Here is an 18,642-nt window from a genome sequence, read left to right as displayed (position 1 = left end):
AATACAATGAAATACGCGTACGCAAGTGTACTTGCAAAACCCAACCATCTGAATCTCTACCCTCATAATCTGGAACAAGAACACTGTTGTTCTTTCTTTCTTCTTCCTTTTCAAAGCCCATTCTATCTTGACCTTTTTCTACCCGAATTCAATGATTAAAAAATAACACTAATCTTCATCATGAATCATGATAAATTGTCAAACATTCTTTATACTGATTTTTTGGGAAAATTGTTATTGTCATTCCAAAATTCTCATTTTGCACTTCAAATTTTCAATATTTAGAAAGAAAAATACACATGTGAGGAGTACTAAATGAGATTTTGAAGTGCCAATAACAGTTTTTTTTTTTTTTTTTTTTTACAAAAACAAAACATGAAGAGGAATATGATATGAGACACGAGGAGAGGGAGTGGACAAGAGAGAAAGTGGGCATGGAGGGTTCAAGATTCATATGCCGGGACTGATGCTTGTCCCCAAATTGTAGAATTACTGGAAGAAGATTGACGATGATAGGGTTTGAAGATGATAGTCGGGATCGATAAGAAGATGGATGCCAGATTTACCTTCGTTTAGGGTTTAGGGCATAGGACATGTATCGAAATATTAGCAAGAGACACAAAAAAGGGAACAACAGATTTTTGGCTACAATTATATGCCACCAAAATCTAGCCAAGCATAGTTTTTTCTTAGTTTTCTTTCCACTTGTAAATAGAAAGTCTTAAGTTTTGTTTTTCAATTTGTTCAAAAAAAAAAAGTTGTTTTTCAAAATATTTGATATATCTACACTAATTAAGTTCAACTCTATGAATAACGAGTTTGATGTCGAATTATCATGACCCAATTGGCTCAAGCCCCTCACATTGTAAAATATATTTTTAAAATAAACCGTTAGCTAATGCATCGGTCACACAATTGCCCTTGCAAAATATGTGTTGACAACATGATTAATATTTTTGTTACACGAAAAATTTTCTAGTACATCTAATCAAGTTAAAGATTCTTAAATAGAAACTTCTTTTACACGTTAGTCATCTGTCAAAAACACATAAGATGGACCAATGTGGGTGACAATATGATTACTATGGTGATCCACTACTTAATTCTCCTACTTGTATTATTCCTTGATATTCTATGTTGATTGGAGCAATTGCCCTAGTAAAATATGTGTTTACGACATGATTAATATTTTTTTCACACGAAATTTTTTCTCGTACATCTAATCACGTTAAAGATTCTTAAATGACATGTTAGTAATCCGTCAAAAACACATAAGATGGACCAACGTGGGTGACAAAAAGTTCCTACTTGTTAATTTTCGATATTTAATACTACTTTAAGTTGATTGTTTTGTTACTTTTTTTTTAGCATTGAATTAAGGAGTTTGACAAATTTTCTCATAGGGAATAAACTCCACATTGTAATGAGTTATAATTTTTTTAGGTCTCGTCTTAATAAACAAAAAATGTAGGAGGTCTTAGGTTTGATGCTCTGAACTGGCACGTCTACTTGATAGTGGCCAAAAGCAGGGTGGAATTTCCCATAGTTTCTCGGACTCAGAAGGGGTCGATAATCGTGGCTTACTACCAGTTGTCCCCCCTTTTTTATGAAAAAAGACTGACAGCTTTATAGCACAAGTGTCCAGGAACATGCTACTCATACGTCAATCAGGCCACGTGGCAACTCACAGTTAGTGGCGAAGGCCTATGATGGGATGTAAAGGTGATCAGAACGGTGCTCGAAGACATGGGGTTAGATAAACAAGGCCAAGCGAGACTCTTGGCACACATCACTCTGTAAGGGCATGCAATCTCGACCAAATACATGTCACTTCAAAAACGAATGTCCGGCCGATAGGTAAAAAGGTGTCAGCACAAAAATCTATGTAGATGCGTGCATTAACTACCAGGGAAGTGAAAAAAGGTGAGCCCAAGGCTTCTAGGTTCATTGAGGGCTTATGTAATGGGTGTGAACCTCTTGTATTGGGGTTGGACGAATAAAAGGATAGAGAGTTCATGTATTTAGCCGAGCTCTATTTTCAGTCTTAAAATCAATATAATCTGAGCAACATAATGGATGTAGCCCAGTTTTGAGGGGTGCCACTTAAATCTTTAAGTCCATTTCATTTTAGTATGTATTCCCACCAAGGGTTTAGTATTTTAATTTGTTAACCTGCAAATTTTGAGTGTTAACAGTTACATAAAATTTGGTTGCATTTTTTACCCAGTTGTCATAGGAACTTATAATGATCGTGCTCAATCGAGTGGGAAGACCAATAGAATAACAAGCGATAAGGTTCTTTCGAGTGAACCAAGGCGGCCTTTCACAAAAGAATACGACAAGAGAAAGCCAGACTCGCCAGCTTGAAGGAAAAGATGAACAACATATTTGCTGGTGTTGGATAGATGAATGAGGTAAGAAACCTCATCCACGCTCAAAATACCTTGTTCCAGGATAAGCATGACAACCTTTGTGTAATACCCTAGAAAATTTAAAATATATGAAAATGTAGAAAATTTATTGATAAGTGGAAAATGCCCCTTGTTGATTAAACGTAGTTTTAAGAGAACATATTTTATCTATATTTTATCATATTTCTTGACATATATAGATAGATTTTGATCCTAAGAGCGCGTAGGCAAAAATCGTTCATGAAACGGAGTTATAACGAAGAAGTTATTAACGATTGAAGTTGAGGGCAAAAATAGTGATTTTTCCATTAAATTGAATGGCTCCAAATTTTCTGGAGAAATGGGAGTGCCACGTGTGTGGCTATGATGAAGAGGGAGGTAGAGAAAAGAGAGAAAGGAGGGATCAGATGGCCCAATCAGAAACATAAGAAAGGAGGAGAAATGAGGGAAAGGAAAAGGAAAGAACCGGCCAACCCGGTTTCTCCACCTGACCCGATCCTATCTTTTCTGTCCAACCTCCGTTCGAGGTGGTTCTGGTGTCTATGGAAAGATCTCGTCGAGCCCAATATCTTCGTGGCGTTAGATTTCTAGATTTCTAACCCAAATTCACAAATTGAAGCCACAAAACCCACGGGTGTCCAGGTGGTTTTATCCTTTTTCCGGTGAATCCGACAACGATTGTCATCGATGTCTACCACCAAAAGACTCCCCTCAACCCTAGGGACAAGGTCCAAGCATTAGATGAGACGTTGGAGTTCGTTTTGGTGGTGAATCAACAACTACCCAAATTGAGGGTTCTGGTGGTTCGAGGGATTTTCCGGCCACTTCCCGGCCGAATTGGACTTTGGCCCAGGTATGAAAGTTATTCCTCTCATTGAACTCTACAACTCTGTAAAATTTGGTAATTTTTGAAGTTCGTCGGAAAACTGGGTTTCCTTTTACCGGAAACTGCCACGTGCGACGACGCGTGACCAATGAGCTGATGCTGCCTTTTTAAACCAATTTTGATACTCTAAATCTATATTTGATATGTAATTGGTGTGATTCACTTGTTGAACATAGCTAGTGATTGTTAGTCACTTGAATGATTTTTGAAAAATGAGTTAGAAATTGGAATTGTGAACTACGAATGGCTTGATCCCTTCATAGAGTACGTAGGTAGTCTAACGAATAGGTTATATGCAGCCATAATATGATCGAATTTCAATTATGAGGCTAATAGTATGTTTAACCATGATTTTCTTTTGGCTTATCACTGGATTTAGCTTCCCATTTAGAATTTTTGGGTCGTTACACTCTGGGAATAGATCAACTAGAGTAATGAGAAAATCGACAACACGTCCTGAGGTAGGAACTAATCCTCCTCCTCTTCCTCCCCCTGGCAATGTCAGAAACAGAGGTGATGGTGCTTGCGAGGTCATCAAAAAGAGGCTCCAAGCATAGGAGAATGCTCGGAGGAAAAGGGCAAGTTGCCGAACAGGCGATAAAGAGCTTGACCAAAAGTTTATGTTTAATTAAGTTCTATGTATTTTGTTAACTTAATCTTAATATGTTGTTAGTTAATTTATAGGAACAACTAGGAGACAAAGAGGGAGCATCTAAGCCCAAAAACCTCGACTATTCCAAAGAAAAAGTTCCTTTGCTATTCTCCAAGGAACTGCTCGATGAGCTAAAGAGTGAGGCTACCCGGGCACTCAAAATGCAAAGTTGTGACAGACTTACTGATCCGTACGACCACCTAGAAAGGTTCATTTATGTAGGCTATTCCTAACCACCCTCAAATGAGCAGCTCAGGATTGGTTCAAATAGATTGCCCAATGATCAATTATGTCCTTCTCGGGGCTGAGATAAGTTTTTCTTAACACATATATGATTATCTCCAAGTGACAGTACACGCCAATTGGCATCGCCTTACCAATTGGCGATGCTAAATGCAAAAGATACGACGAGGCAATGGCCCACAATGCCATCATGGAAAAATTTACTAGATGAGACTTCTACTTCCATTTGACCAATCCTCTAGAAACCTTTATAGGCCTTCCCCCACGAAGTGACTATCTACTCCCGAGCCAAGCAACTGAACAAAACAAGGATGCAAATCACCGCCTTGGTAAAAAAACGAACCATTTGAGCGCACCGACTAAAGTGAAATAGAGAGTCGTGTACGATAGTCCACCAAAGAAGAATAAGTATGATAACTATTAGCCCAACACGGAAAGCTGCCTTGAGCAATATGACATGTACATATTTTACAGCCCCATGAATGTCTTAGGAGGAGATGTTCCCTCTTGTAGAATGACAACTCCCCACCACTCAGAGAGTACAACCCAGTTTCCGACGATGAAGTTATAATACCAAGTATTGTCGGTATCACCGAGATCATGGTCACCTTTTGAAGACTGCATAAATCTCAAGGACAATATAGAAGCCCTCATTTGGCAATGGCGACTCCCAAAGTATGTAGCCGATAGGTCTGCGGGCCAGCCAAGTGCTAATCAGGCATTAGGCGCCCCTATAAATTGCAAATTGGACAGTATGAAGGCGATTTACACTCCATTTGAGGGATCTACTCTGTCGGGGGATTCTCAGAGATCATTTGGGATAAAAACTTTAAAATTATTATAAAACAAGAAGAATTGCAAAAGTACTTTTACCTTTTTAAACTAATTTATAATAATAATAATTAGAATATAAAAGAATGTCATTTTCATGAACCCTTTCCCACCCATAGTCTGACGAACGATGGCCAACATCCCTAAGGCTATGTTTGAATGAGGGTTTTCCAAGTTCCAAAGGATTAATGTAAAGTTATTAAGGAATTGATCACAAAATGCAACAAAGAAGGGATTAGAAAAACTCCTCATGAGCATTGCATAGGCATATAAGAGGGATTTGCTAATCCTTGAGAGAGGTCATTTACAAATCCTTTACACATGCCTTTGTAATACTCATAAAAGGCTTTTATAATCCCCTCTATATAACAGTTTACTTCATAACTTCATAACTTGACATCACTCCCTTGGGACTTAAAAACTCTCATCGAACATGGACAAAGTTTCATATTTAAAATATTTATAAGTTTCATTATCTTATTTTTTGAAATTTAAAATGGCAAGGACATATATTTAATTATTTATAATTCTATGTGGTTCACAATTTTTAATTATTCTAGTCCAGTGTCTTATTTTATTGGTTGTTCAATGTGACTGTTGACCCTAAAAACTACCAAGCTTACGTGGTGCGCAGGCCGAGTAATCTATAAGCTAACTACGTCCTTCGGTGAATGCGGGGCGTGCCAACTCGTCGGCCGAGCTCAGCCGAGGAGTAAATTCGTTGATGTTGTGTTGGTTGCACGGTTGACTTCTGCGTCTCGCGATTGCGACCGAGGAATGAACACGTCTCGACCTCTTGGGTTCTCGAACCTAAAGACAAGGCTACTATTCTTACGAAGTTCACGAATCGTCGTCGTTGGATTCGGTCACAGTGATGGTATTCGTCAGAGTAAACTCACGCTGAATCGACACCAAAGTGTAAGGGCACAAATACTCAAAGCAGATATAAGTCTTAATGGTGAACGTGGTTCGGCCGTCTGAATGCCGAACTCTAAATCCCACTTGAGAGTATCCAATCATAAAATAACTCGGCGTGCAATGCGCCGAGCTCAGTAAGCTGTAACACCTCACTTCGCCGAGAAGGCTAACGAGATGACCTTGACCAATAAGGATTCAGAAATCCTTCTTGACCGAGACTTGGATAGGTAACTAACTGTCATTGCCGCAGTGATGTTGATGCCAACAGAAGATGCTGCGAGATCGGCCGATTCTACGGCGACAGAGCTATCTATGCCAACTGAAGATATCACCGGTTGCTTTCACAGTGCTGTTGATGCCAACGGAAGATGTGTCAGCAAAAAGAGAAAATAAAAATCTCAAGTTGTTGAGAGAGTTTGCGCAGGGCAGTTGTGTGTTGAATTGGAAGGGGCTTGAACGATACACAACTTCCTCTACTTATAGCACCGGATACCTTCTAGGTCGATTTAACACCCTACTCGGATTAGGATTTCTTCTTCTAATCAAACACCATCTCGAGTACTCCTACTCCCACCAGGATTTTGAACCTATCCTTTCATCGAGCTGGATTCACTTCCAGGTTATTAATCTCGCCGAGACTCCTTATTGCGCCAGGATTCGACTCGTCTTGCAGCATGATTTTACCGACCTAGGTTTGGAAGCCCACGAACCAAACGATCCATGGTAACTTTGTCGTAAGGCTTTCCAAGCCGAGAATAATTCTATGCTCGGCCCAAACCGATAGTTTGGGCCCAAACAGTGACATTTAAGAATTAATGTTGGAAATACTGATTTGCTCTTGTGAGCTTTAATGAAAAATACTCCTCCTACATACTTTGTTTAACCGAAAGCATTCTAAAAACTTTATATAATGAAAAGAACAAAAGAAAAAAGGACTAAACACATCCAAATTTTATCTTCCAACCCCTGCCCCCAATGGACGACACGCCAAATTCATTAAACAAACTTCGATTAATTGCCACTATGATGTTGGAAACAAATTCTCACACCTCCGTAAGTAGTGGTTATGTACAAACTCGAGCAACCTGCAAAACAATAAACAACCGTGAGCAAGCCTGAAACCACACCTGCCGAGAGGGGGGGAGGTGTGCAAGCCAAAAGCTTTCCAACGGTCAAGTTAGCGAATAATTTTATACTCTAGTAGTGGGCAAGAGATTAATTACAAAATTGCCACTACAATGTTGGAACCAAATTCACACACCGTCGTAAGTGATGGTTATGCACAAACTCAAGTAACCTACAAAACAGTAAACAACCGTGAGCAAGCCTAAGATCGCACCAAGGGGGAGGGAGGAGTTGTGCCAGCCAAAGGCTCCCCTACGGTCAAGTTAGGGAATAAATTTATACTTTAGTAGTGGGCAAGAGAATTGAAGTGTTTAAATTGCATTACCATAAATGAACCCTCGATGAGTGTATTTATATCATAGGGAGATAGATCTTTTTAGGATAGGATCCTTGTTTTAATCCAGAAAAATTCTAGATGATATATAGAAGTAGATATTGTACCCTTTTAGGTGTTGTGATTACTTGATGTGCACGCCAATTCCTAGATTATAGGAACTTCAAAACTTATAAGGATTTGATTGGGTCCATATCAGGATCAAATTGCGTGTCTTGCGGAATAAGTATGGTCATCTGGCAAAATCGCTTGGACTCCTCCTTTTGCCCCATAACAGAGTGATGGTAGCACCGTTACTCCATATGATCCAGCTCCTCCAAAGCTGTGAGTCCATGATCGGACTTATGAGATAATTGTATTCGGATCAACTTTACTCCAGCCCTTGAAAATCATGGTTCCACATACAACTATTTCTAGAACTTAACATTGTCGCTGCCACTATTTCTAAAACTAACTAATGTCACTGCTTCTAGAACTAAACTTTATCACTGCCACTACTTCTAGAATTGAACATTGTCATTATTTCTAAAACTGAACACTACCACTATTTTTAAAACTGAACATTACCACTTTCAATATTTTTATAACACAAAACTATCTATTCCTAGAACTAAATACTGCCACTATTTAGAAATGAACGCTGCTACTGCCATTATTTCTAAAACTGAACACTGTCACTATTTCAAGAACCAAATTTGAAAATATCAATTTTGATAAGCACTTATATGGAAAAGAAGCCCATGAGGAGGGGATTAAACTCTTAAGTCGAGGACTAATTCTGTCATGTTTAGTAGGAAATTGGTAAAATCGCAGTAAAAACGTCACATTTGGAGAGCTTGATCTCCCTGGTACTTGAGTTTCCACGTGTGAGCCTTGTATTAGAAGAAAAAGGGTGTCGATACGAACTCGTAGCCTCTGACCTTTCATGATTTCATTACCGTATCAAAGACTTATGAAGATTGGAAAGAAGGAAATGACATGGAGGAACACAAGCAGCAGTTGCTGTGTTTTTAGAGTGAAATGGACCAAATAAATGGGCAAAGGCTTGCCATCAGGGGCAAATCAGGAAATTCATTGCTTGGATCAGTATTATTGGGACGTTTTGATGTTATGTTGTCCTAACCATTAAATAAAATTATTAAAATGCTTTTAGTTAAGAGTCTAAGTTTTGAAGCATTTTTATTAGTTTTTCCTTAAGGGTGCGTTTGTTGCGCTGGACTGTCTCGGACTGGACTAGCTGCCGGGACTAAGCTGGACTGGCTTAGACTGGACTAAGCTGGACTAACTTAGTGAAGCGTTTGGTGCAGTCTCGGACTAAGAAGCAGGATAAGAAAAACAGTATTGTTCACCAGATTTGTGTTTGCTTAGACTAGGACTACAAATTTTTGCCATTGTGTAATAGAGTAATGCTACAAATCTCATGATATGGGTTAATTGGAGCATATTTTTGCCATGTATATTATGAATCTTAAAAAAAATTGACAATTGTTTTGTTTCTATTACCTGCTAATAGAATTGGGTTTAATTTGCAAATGTAGCTTGATTTAAACTCTATCACCCAACAGAAGAAAAATAATAGTGGCCAATACATGCAACTTCAACAAATACAAGTACATAAGATCTCCATAATTTAGAAAATCCTAGTAAACATTAGTTAACATTAGCCAAAATAGATCTCCATAATTTACAAAATGGCTAGTTAACATAAGCCAAAATACTAGTGCAAAGCTAAGTTATAAGTCATAACATAAGATTGTATGATTAATAAAATACATCCATGTTAAAGTTAATAAAATACATCCATGTTAACATTAGCCAAAATCCTCATCCGCTTGCGTTGTCGCTTAAAAGCCTTTGGACGAACACTTTCTTGAGTTCCGGTTTGATTGCCCTGAACACTCCCACATTTTTTGGTTTATCCAAAATAAGAGACAATGCATCAATTTGATCCATAGGAGAGAGACCCATTGCTTCAAGTTCATTAGCTATGTCAGTATGATCTGCAGTACCTTGAACTAAAGCTTCAGTTACCATTTGCATCCTCTTCCCACTTTCAACATAAAAATCTTTCAGTCCACTGATAATTGCCTCGGTTCCATCACTTGAACTTCCCACAGCTCTTTTCCTCTTTCTTTGGCTATTTTCAGATGGGGTGCTTTGTTGGCTTTGTTGGTTCATTGAAGAAACAAAATTTTCACCTCCAATATCACTTTCACCAACATGATCATGACTTTGTTCCTCCACCATTTGAGCAGGGGTTTCAGCTACATTACCCGTAACCCGATCTTTTCCAAATATATATGCAAATCTATCAAACAGTGGAAAAGGTTTGCTTCTCCATCCATCGGCTTCTTTATTTCTCTAAGATTATATCAACATAGCAAAACTAAAATTTAGCATGCGTAACAAATATAGCAGCAAGAATATAACTAATGCATAAATAAAATAGGATATGAACCTGCACATAAGTTTGCCATGCGTCATCACTGTCAACTTCAACGCACTTTTTGACATCATTCCATGCAAATCCACTTGTGTTTATCATGTCAACGACCATACTATATGTTTTTTTCCATTTCTTCAACTTGGACTCAATATGTGGATTTGCCTTTATATTTGAATGAGGACATAAAACATTGACAGCTTTTGCTATTTCAACCAAAGTACCTTGTTTGAAAGCACCGGTGTCACACTGTTGCTTCCGAGCAACAAAATCCTCAAGAACTCCTAGTAATACTTCTTCCTCAAATGCTTCCCATTTACGCCTTCTTCCTTTTGGCTCTTGAGTAGCATTCAAAAAATTTTCGTTATCCATACCTAAACAAAAAATATTTTAATGAAGGAAAATACCATACAAATAATCAATTTGCATAATATCCAATCAACTTGCATAATATCCAATTAATTTGCATACCATCCAATCATTGTGCTAATATCTAACAAATGCATGATAAAAAGGAATACTAAAATAAAATGTTATCATTAACACATATAGCTAGTTCGGTTGCTGGTTCCTAATTGCTCTCCACTCATTACACATTTCCTGAGCCATATCATTCCTCATTGCAGTCCACTGGTCCGATGTTTGAACACTACCAACATATTCACCTTCTTCTGTATTTTGTCCATCTTCTATTATTGGTAAATTCTCCATTGGATCTACAGACATCTCTTGCCTAATAAGATTGTGTAGTAGGCAACAAGCGGTAATTATTCGACCTTGTGTCCTTATCGGATAGAAAGATGGACTCCTTAGTATCGACCACCTTCCTTTTAGCAAGCCAAAACAGCGTTCAATTACATTCCTTGCCTTAGAATGCTTCATGTTAAAATATTCTTCCTTATTAGAAGGTGTTCGTCCCTCCCATTCAGATAAATGATAAGGTATTCCTCTATAGGGTGCAAGGAATCCTTCACCATTTGTATAACCACCATCAACAAGGTAATAATAACCTAATGAAAAAAAAAAAACAGACCTTATTAGTGTTTTGTAGTTGACAAACAGAACTAAACCTAACTTACAAAGTTGAGACTAAGTAATAGTCTTACCCGCTGGTACCTTAAAACCATTAGGCCTACTAATTGCATCATGTAGCACTCTAGAGTCTGATGCGGAACCCTCCCACCCCGGAAACACATATATGAACTGCATATCTCCTGAACACACACCTAACACATTAGTTGCGACTCGACCCTTTCTTGTTCGGTATCTTGGTTTGTCAATTTCAGGTACATGCACATCAATGTGTGTTCCATCCAATGCTCCCAAGCAATTCTTAAAAATAAAAAATAAAAAAGTTGTTGTTAATTTATACAAAGGGAATGAAGAGTTAAAGCTTAGGGAAAATGAAAAAAAAATTCTCATCATACCTTAAAACATCGCCACCTAGGATCTGTAGAATCAATAGGCACAGGCTGGGGGACTTTTAGTAGGATACCTTGTAATCGCAAAATTCCTTGCAATACGCTATTAAAATACCTACTTATAGTCTCTCCCGACCTATAAAATCTACCGCCAACACTACGATTCTTAGTATGATGTGCTAATATTTGTAAAGTCATACACACCTGTTCCTCTACAGACACCAAACCATCAGTTTTTACCCTCCCATCTTGACGAAGTAAGTCGCATAATATGCCAAAAGTCCTTCTATCCATTCTCAATTCGTTGACACATTCAGTATCAGTATTCCCTATTATACCATTCAGATAACACAAACTAATCTCTCGTCTAATAAGTGAACGGTTAGTCAATGTGGGTCGTTCAACATGTCTCTGTTTGCCACGTAGCATCATCACCACAAGAATCGTACAAATACAAATTGTCTCCAAATAAGACATCTCTAACAATAAGATCAATAAAAGCTTCCTTCGATCCATATCTATCCAAACAAAAAAAAAACAAAAAACAAATTAAGGACATCTATAAACATCTATAAACATGTGTCTAAGAACACTAGTATGAGGATTGCTATCATTGCTAGGCATTGCATGTGAAGAGGGAAATTAAAGGACACCTGTAATGCAGTAGCCATAGCCTTAGCCTTAGCCTTAGCCTTCTGTTTATGCTCATCTTCTCTGCAACCAACAACCACAAAAAATTGCAATTCAACATCAACCCCACACAATACAAAACATTCACATTGTAATATCATGGTTATAAACCAAGTACATACACACACACTCATGGACAAATGTGCAAAATACACATACATACTCACACTCACACTCACACTAACACACACACGGACATACACACTCTCACACACTGACAAAGACTCACACACACCCTGCATACATACATACACACACACACACACACACTGCACACACACACACACTGCATACACACTCACACACACACTGCATGCACACACACACACACACACTGCACACACACACACACTGCATACACACATACACTGCACACACACACACTGCATACATACACACACACTGCATACATACTGTATACATACACACACACACACACACTGCATACATACACACACACTGCATACATACTGCATACATACACACACACACTGCATACATACTGTGTTTTTATACTCTATTTTTATACTCACACACACACACACACACACTCACTCACTGCATACACACACACACACTGCACACACACTCACACTCACACACACTCACACTCACACTTACACTCACACTCACTCACACTCACTCACACTCACACTCACTCACACTCACACATACACACACACTGCACACATACTGCATACATACACACACACACACACTGCATACACACACACACTGCACACACACTCACACTCACACTCACACACACTCACACTCACACTTACACTCACACTCACCCACAAACACAGTCACACACACACACACACGGGGACAGAATGCAACACACTAACACACACACACTGCATACACACACACACTGCACACACACTCACACTCACACTCACTCACACTCACCCACAAACACAGTCACACACACACACACACGGGGACAAAATGCAACACACTAACACACACACACTGCATACACACACACACTGCACACACACTCACACTCACACTCACTCACACTCACACTCACCCACACTCACACATACACACACACTGCACACATACTGCATACATACACACACACACACACTGCATACACACACACACACTGCACACACACTCACACTCACACTCACACACACTCACACTCACACTTACACTCACACTCACACACAAACACAGTCACACACACACACACACGGGGACAGAGTGCAACACACTTTTACCCTCACACACACACTCTGTTTTTATACTCACACACACACACACACACACACTGCATACACACACACACACTGCATACACACACACACACTGCATACACACTCACACACACTGCACACACACACACACACTGCATACACACACACACTGCACACACACACACACACTGCATACATACACACACACTGCATACACACTCATTCACACACACACTGCACACACACACACACACTGCATACATACATATTGCATACATACACACACACACACACACTGCATACATACACACACACTGCATACATACTGCATACATACACACACACACACTGCATACATACACACACACTGCATACATACTGTGTTTTTATACTCTGTTTTTATACTCACACACACACACACACTCACTCACTGCATACACACACACACTGCACACACACTCACACTCACACACACTCACACTCACTCACACTCACACTCATTCACACTCACACATACACACACACTGCACACATACTGCATACATACATACACACACACACACTGCATACACACACACACTGCACACACACTCACACTCACACACACTCACACTCACACTTACACTCACACTCACCCACAAACACAGTCACACACACACACACATGGGGACAGAATGCAACACACTAACACACACACACTGCATACACACACACACTGCACACACACTCACACTCACACTCACTCACACTCACACTCACTCACACTCACACTCACTCACACTCACACATACACACACACTGCACACATACTGCATACATACACACACACACACACACTGCATACACACACACACTGCACACACACTCACACTCACACACACTCACACTCACACTTACACTCACACTCACACACAAACACAGTCACACACACACACACACGGGGACAGAGTGCAACACACTCTTACCCTCACACACACACACTCTGTTTTTATACTCACACACACACACACACACACACACTGCATACACACACACACTGCACACACACACACACTGCACACACACACACACTGCACACACACACACACACTGCATACACACACACACACTGCATACACACTCACACATACTGCACACACACACACACACTGCATACACACACACACTGCACACACACACACACACTGCATACATACACACACACTGCATACACACTCATTCACACACACACTGCACACACACACACACACACACACTGCATACACACTCACACACACACACACTGCACACACACACACTGCACACACATACTGCATACACACACACACACTGCATACACACTCATTCACACACACACTGCATACACATTCATTCACACACACACTGCATACACACACACTGCACACACATACTGCATACACACACACACACTACATACACACTCATTCACACACACACTGCATACACACTCATTCACACACACACTGCATACACACACACTCACACTCACACACACTCACACTCACACTTACACTTACACTCACACTCACCCACAAACACAGTCACACACACACACACACGGGGACAGAATGCAACACACTAACACACACACACTGCACACACACTCACACTCACACTCACTCACACTCACACTTACACTCACACTCACACACAAACACAGTCACACACACACACACACACACACACACACACACACACTGCATACACACTCATTCACACACACACTGCATACACACTCATTCACACACACACTGCATACACACTTATTCACACACACAATGCACACACACACACACTGCATACACACTCATTCACACACACACTGCACACACACCTAAATCAAATAACTCAACAATGTTTTGTAATAACTTAACAATGTTTTGTAACTTATAATCCAAATCAACAATTGACTGGTTAAGAAATTAAAATCTAAAAGCTACAGACCCTAGAAAACCAGAATCAAAAGATATACAAACTTAAAAAGCATGTATCAACCATCAATCGAAGCCCAGAGCAACGGCAAGCTATGATTGAAAATTCTAATCTCAATTTGACCCTAAAAATCAAAACCCTAATTTGTTCAAGTGCAGAGGTCTATAATTGAAAATTTATCAAACCCAAAACACCTAAATCAAATAAAGCCCAGTAATATCACGATCTGCAAAAAAAAATCGAAGAAATAATGTCGGATTCGAAGTTTACCAGATGAGGGCGAGCAGGATGGAGTTGAGGGCGAGCAGGACGCAGAGATGAGGATGAGGAGGACGAAGATGAGGGAGCAGGGCAAGGAGGGAGCACGGCGAGGATCGAGGTTGAGCGAGGTTCTCTCTCGCAGGAGCGTAGGAGCGCAAGAGGTCTTACGAGTCCGGGGGTGATCGGGGTGCTTCGCTTAGAACTCGTAGTGAGGGGTTTAATCCCAGCGAGTCAGACCTAATCCCATTAAACCTAATCCTGGTGCAGACCAAACAAGGGACTACAGTCCAGTCCAGTCCAGTCCTCCCTAATCCGGTCAAACAAACGGGTCCTAATAGTATTCATCAATCAATGATTTCAATATCTTGTTTAGAAAACCTGGTAGGACAAAGCTTAAGCGAAAGAGAAATTGAGCACAATGCTTACGGAACATTGATAAAATAATATTTTATATTAAAGGGTGGGAGAAAAAATTGTTGCCGACGGAAAACCACTGGACTATAATTTAACTTGCGAATTTACGTTACAGTAACCGGGCAGGGTAAATTGTGCACAGCCCCAAAGTATTTGTATGAAGCGAAAATGGCCTTAAAATAAAGCGAGAGTAAAAAATCTACCAGTCCGGAATAAGGACCACTGAACCAGCCATCAACACAGGAGAAGACGGTCGAAGGCGTTCAAGTTGGTCAACATGTCTGTGTTGCTTGTGAATTTTCCTTCGTGTGCACTCGTGAGTGAATAATCCGACGGCCCAAATTTTCTTTTTCCTATTCTTCTTCATCTGCTAATCAATTTTGATGAGTAATTGACAATTGGGTAACAGTGGAAATCAAAGAAGCTTGGCCCTGGGTTTATTAAACCATCGACATCACCGAAGGAGCTGGTTCCCATCAGAAGCAGCAGCAGCAGAAAATTGCTTTTGGGGAACTGCAGTGGGATTAAGGCGTTTTTCTTCAATCCCAGCGAAGAACCCATTCTCAGAGAAGCGCTTAAGGTACTTGTTACAGCTACACTACCTCTGTCTACATCCAACGCCCATTTTTCAATAATTCATAGATTACCCATGCATAATTTGGTTTAATGATGTTTGATTCTGTGTTGTTGATTTTACGGATACTTTGGATGTTGGTCTACGCGTTTGTCATGGTGTTTTTTTATTTTATTTGCTGATTTATTGTATGATTTTGTGAGATGTTTTAGGGTTTCTGGGAGGTTAGATTGTTGCCAACCGATTCTTGCATTTTTATATTACAGTGTCTACTCTCTCTTATGCAATGGACATTGGATGAAAAATCTCTACCATAAGCCTTTTGGGCCTCAAAATTTCGTTCTATTATTGATACCACCTTTGATATGTTGTTGTTCACTGGACGTTCATTCTGTCTTGTTCTTGTTGCCTTGCATCGTAGCCCATAATACTGGGACTCGTCTGCCCCATCATAGAACATCTGACTGACGCTCTCCTAAATATCATGTGCCGTTAGTAACTCAATGAATAGCCCTAACAGATGTGGTTCCACAGTTTTTAGCAGCCATCCTCGGACGATTGCATCCTCAGTGTGCCACTTTAAAAACCCAGGTTCTGTCTCATCCACAGCCGGAGTCTTCCCATTGAGATAACCCATCTTATTTAATCCTTCCGAGTGAACTTCCATCATCTTCGACCAAATATTAAAGTTTGATGAATTTAAGGTTGGAGAAAAAAATACCAGGCCATAGAACCCGGCTCTGATGCCAAGATAAAGATCATAAATTCTGCTTATTGTATTATCTCTCCAATATGGAGGCAATATATATACATCCACACCTTTTAGTACAAGGAATAATAAAAGAGAGTTTAACCTAAACTAGGAAGGATCCCTTTAATCTAGGAACCAAATTACATTCCAATACTAACTGATTCATGACTCACGTCAACAGTTGTACAGCTAAATTGCTCTTCTATATTCCTAGCTTCATCCTTGTGAAATTGTGCATCACTTCGTGTCTCTTTTTGAAAGACGATTTCCTCTTTCATTGCACGAGGTCAAGTAACCACACATGAAATCACTGCATTATATTTTGCCTGGTCCGTATTTGGATTGTATCAGTATCTTCTAAAAGCAAGTATCCATGCTACTTCAGTGTTTACTTTGGTAAAACTAAAAGTAACTCTTTGATCAATTTCTTATGAGTCACTAATTGACCGTATCTCTCATTTGTTCAGCCTTCTAGGCTTCTACTTTGTTTTCTATAAATATGTGCGAGTAGATAGAGGATTTCCCATGAGAATGCACATTGTTTTGTATGTAAATGGTAATATTAGTACCATGATTTTCTCTGCTTATCTCATTATGTAGGAGCCGGTTGCCTTCATGGGAGGGATGTTTGCTGGTCTTTTACGGCTTGATTTGAATGAAGTACCACTCAAGGATTGGGTTTCAAGGACTGTGGAAGCCTCTGGAATCACCGAGGAAGATATTGTTGCTGATGGGTTAAAATCAGAAGGAGAAGCCCCGCAACAGATTGAGATTGAATAACATTTCATACTTCTGTATGTACACTAGGCTCCCCTAGTTGGTTAAGCATGTAATCGTGACTCATTGAAATGAGTTCTGCTGGCAACTTACCTCATATACTTCTTTGACACAATGAAGCAGACATGCCTACGGATTCATTGTAAGTATTATTCTTGTGTGCTTATAGTGTGTCACTTTGAATAGGATGACTGCATTTGGAAGAGAGAACATAAAAAACTGTTTACTGAAGTTGTAAATAGTTTACTTCAAACAAGCAATTTACATGAGCATAACTTAATCTCTGCTGGACTCAGCTGGACTCAGGTTTCAGATTTGATCCTAAAACTCGATTTATTAGTTCGATGGGTTACAGTAGTTGTGAGTTTTGAACTTCAAAAGAATGAATCGCATTTGGTTAACGTAAGGGATGCCATTGGGATTTAGACCTTGAGACTAATAATCTATAGATTTGAATGTCAACTTACTTTGCTGCCGTGTCAAGACCTTGTCATTGGTTTCTCAACCCCTTCTTAGTGGCATGGGAGTATTTTAGTTTACCACCCTCAAGTGATGTTGATGTTCACCGTCCTATCCATTAATGTTAGATGTGCTTAAATTTTAAGGTTTGATAGGCACAAATTTCAAGATTTAAACTCATCCAACGATAATAATAGGGTGGTAAGCATTATCACCACTTGAGGATGGTGAGCATAATGCACCCGTACTAGCGCTGCTCTAGGCGGCTTTGTGTGGCTATGTTTTTAT

At 39.7% G+C, this 18,642-nt stretch overlaps 2 protein-coding genes across 2 annotated transcripts; one reads left to right on the top strand and one right to left on the bottom strand.

Annotated features, from left to right (window-relative positions):
• Positions 1-9,059: 9,059 nt before the first annotated feature.
• On the bottom strand, positions 9,060-10,083 carry LOC126598815 (uncharacterized). Its single transcript, XM_050265181.1, has 2 exons — positions 9,859-10,083; positions 9,060-9,761 (listed from the first exon to the last, which is right to left on the bottom strand). Exons 1-2 carry the CDS (start codon positions 9,955-9,957, stop codon positions 9,225-9,227), a joined length of 636 nt encoding a protein of 211 aa, XP_050121138.1. The 5' UTR covers positions 9,958-10,083; the 3' UTR covers positions 9,060-9,224.
• Positions 10,084-15,941: 5,858 nt separating this feature from the next.
• LOC126598360 (UPF0426 protein At1g28150, chloroplastic-like) lies at positions 15,942-18,175 on the top strand. The gene is made up of 3 exons (XM_050264717.1): positions 15,942-16,109; positions 16,203-16,373; positions 17,719-18,175. Exons 1-3 carry the CDS (start codon positions 16,071-16,073, stop codon positions 17,896-17,898), a joined length of 390 nt encoding a protein of 129 aa, XP_050120674.1. The 5' UTR covers positions 15,942-16,070; the 3' UTR covers positions 17,899-18,175.
• Positions 18,176-18,642: the final 467 nt, after the last annotated feature.

This window comes from Malus sylvestris, chromosome 14 (genome assembly GCF_916048215.2).
Source record: "Malus sylvestris chromosome 14, drMalSylv7.2, whole genome shotgun sequence".
NCBI classification, from domain to species: Eukaryota; Viridiplantae; Streptophyta; class Magnoliopsida; order Rosales; family Rosaceae; genus Malus; species Malus sylvestris.
This window is presented reverse-complemented; position numbering and strand designations above follow the sequence as displayed.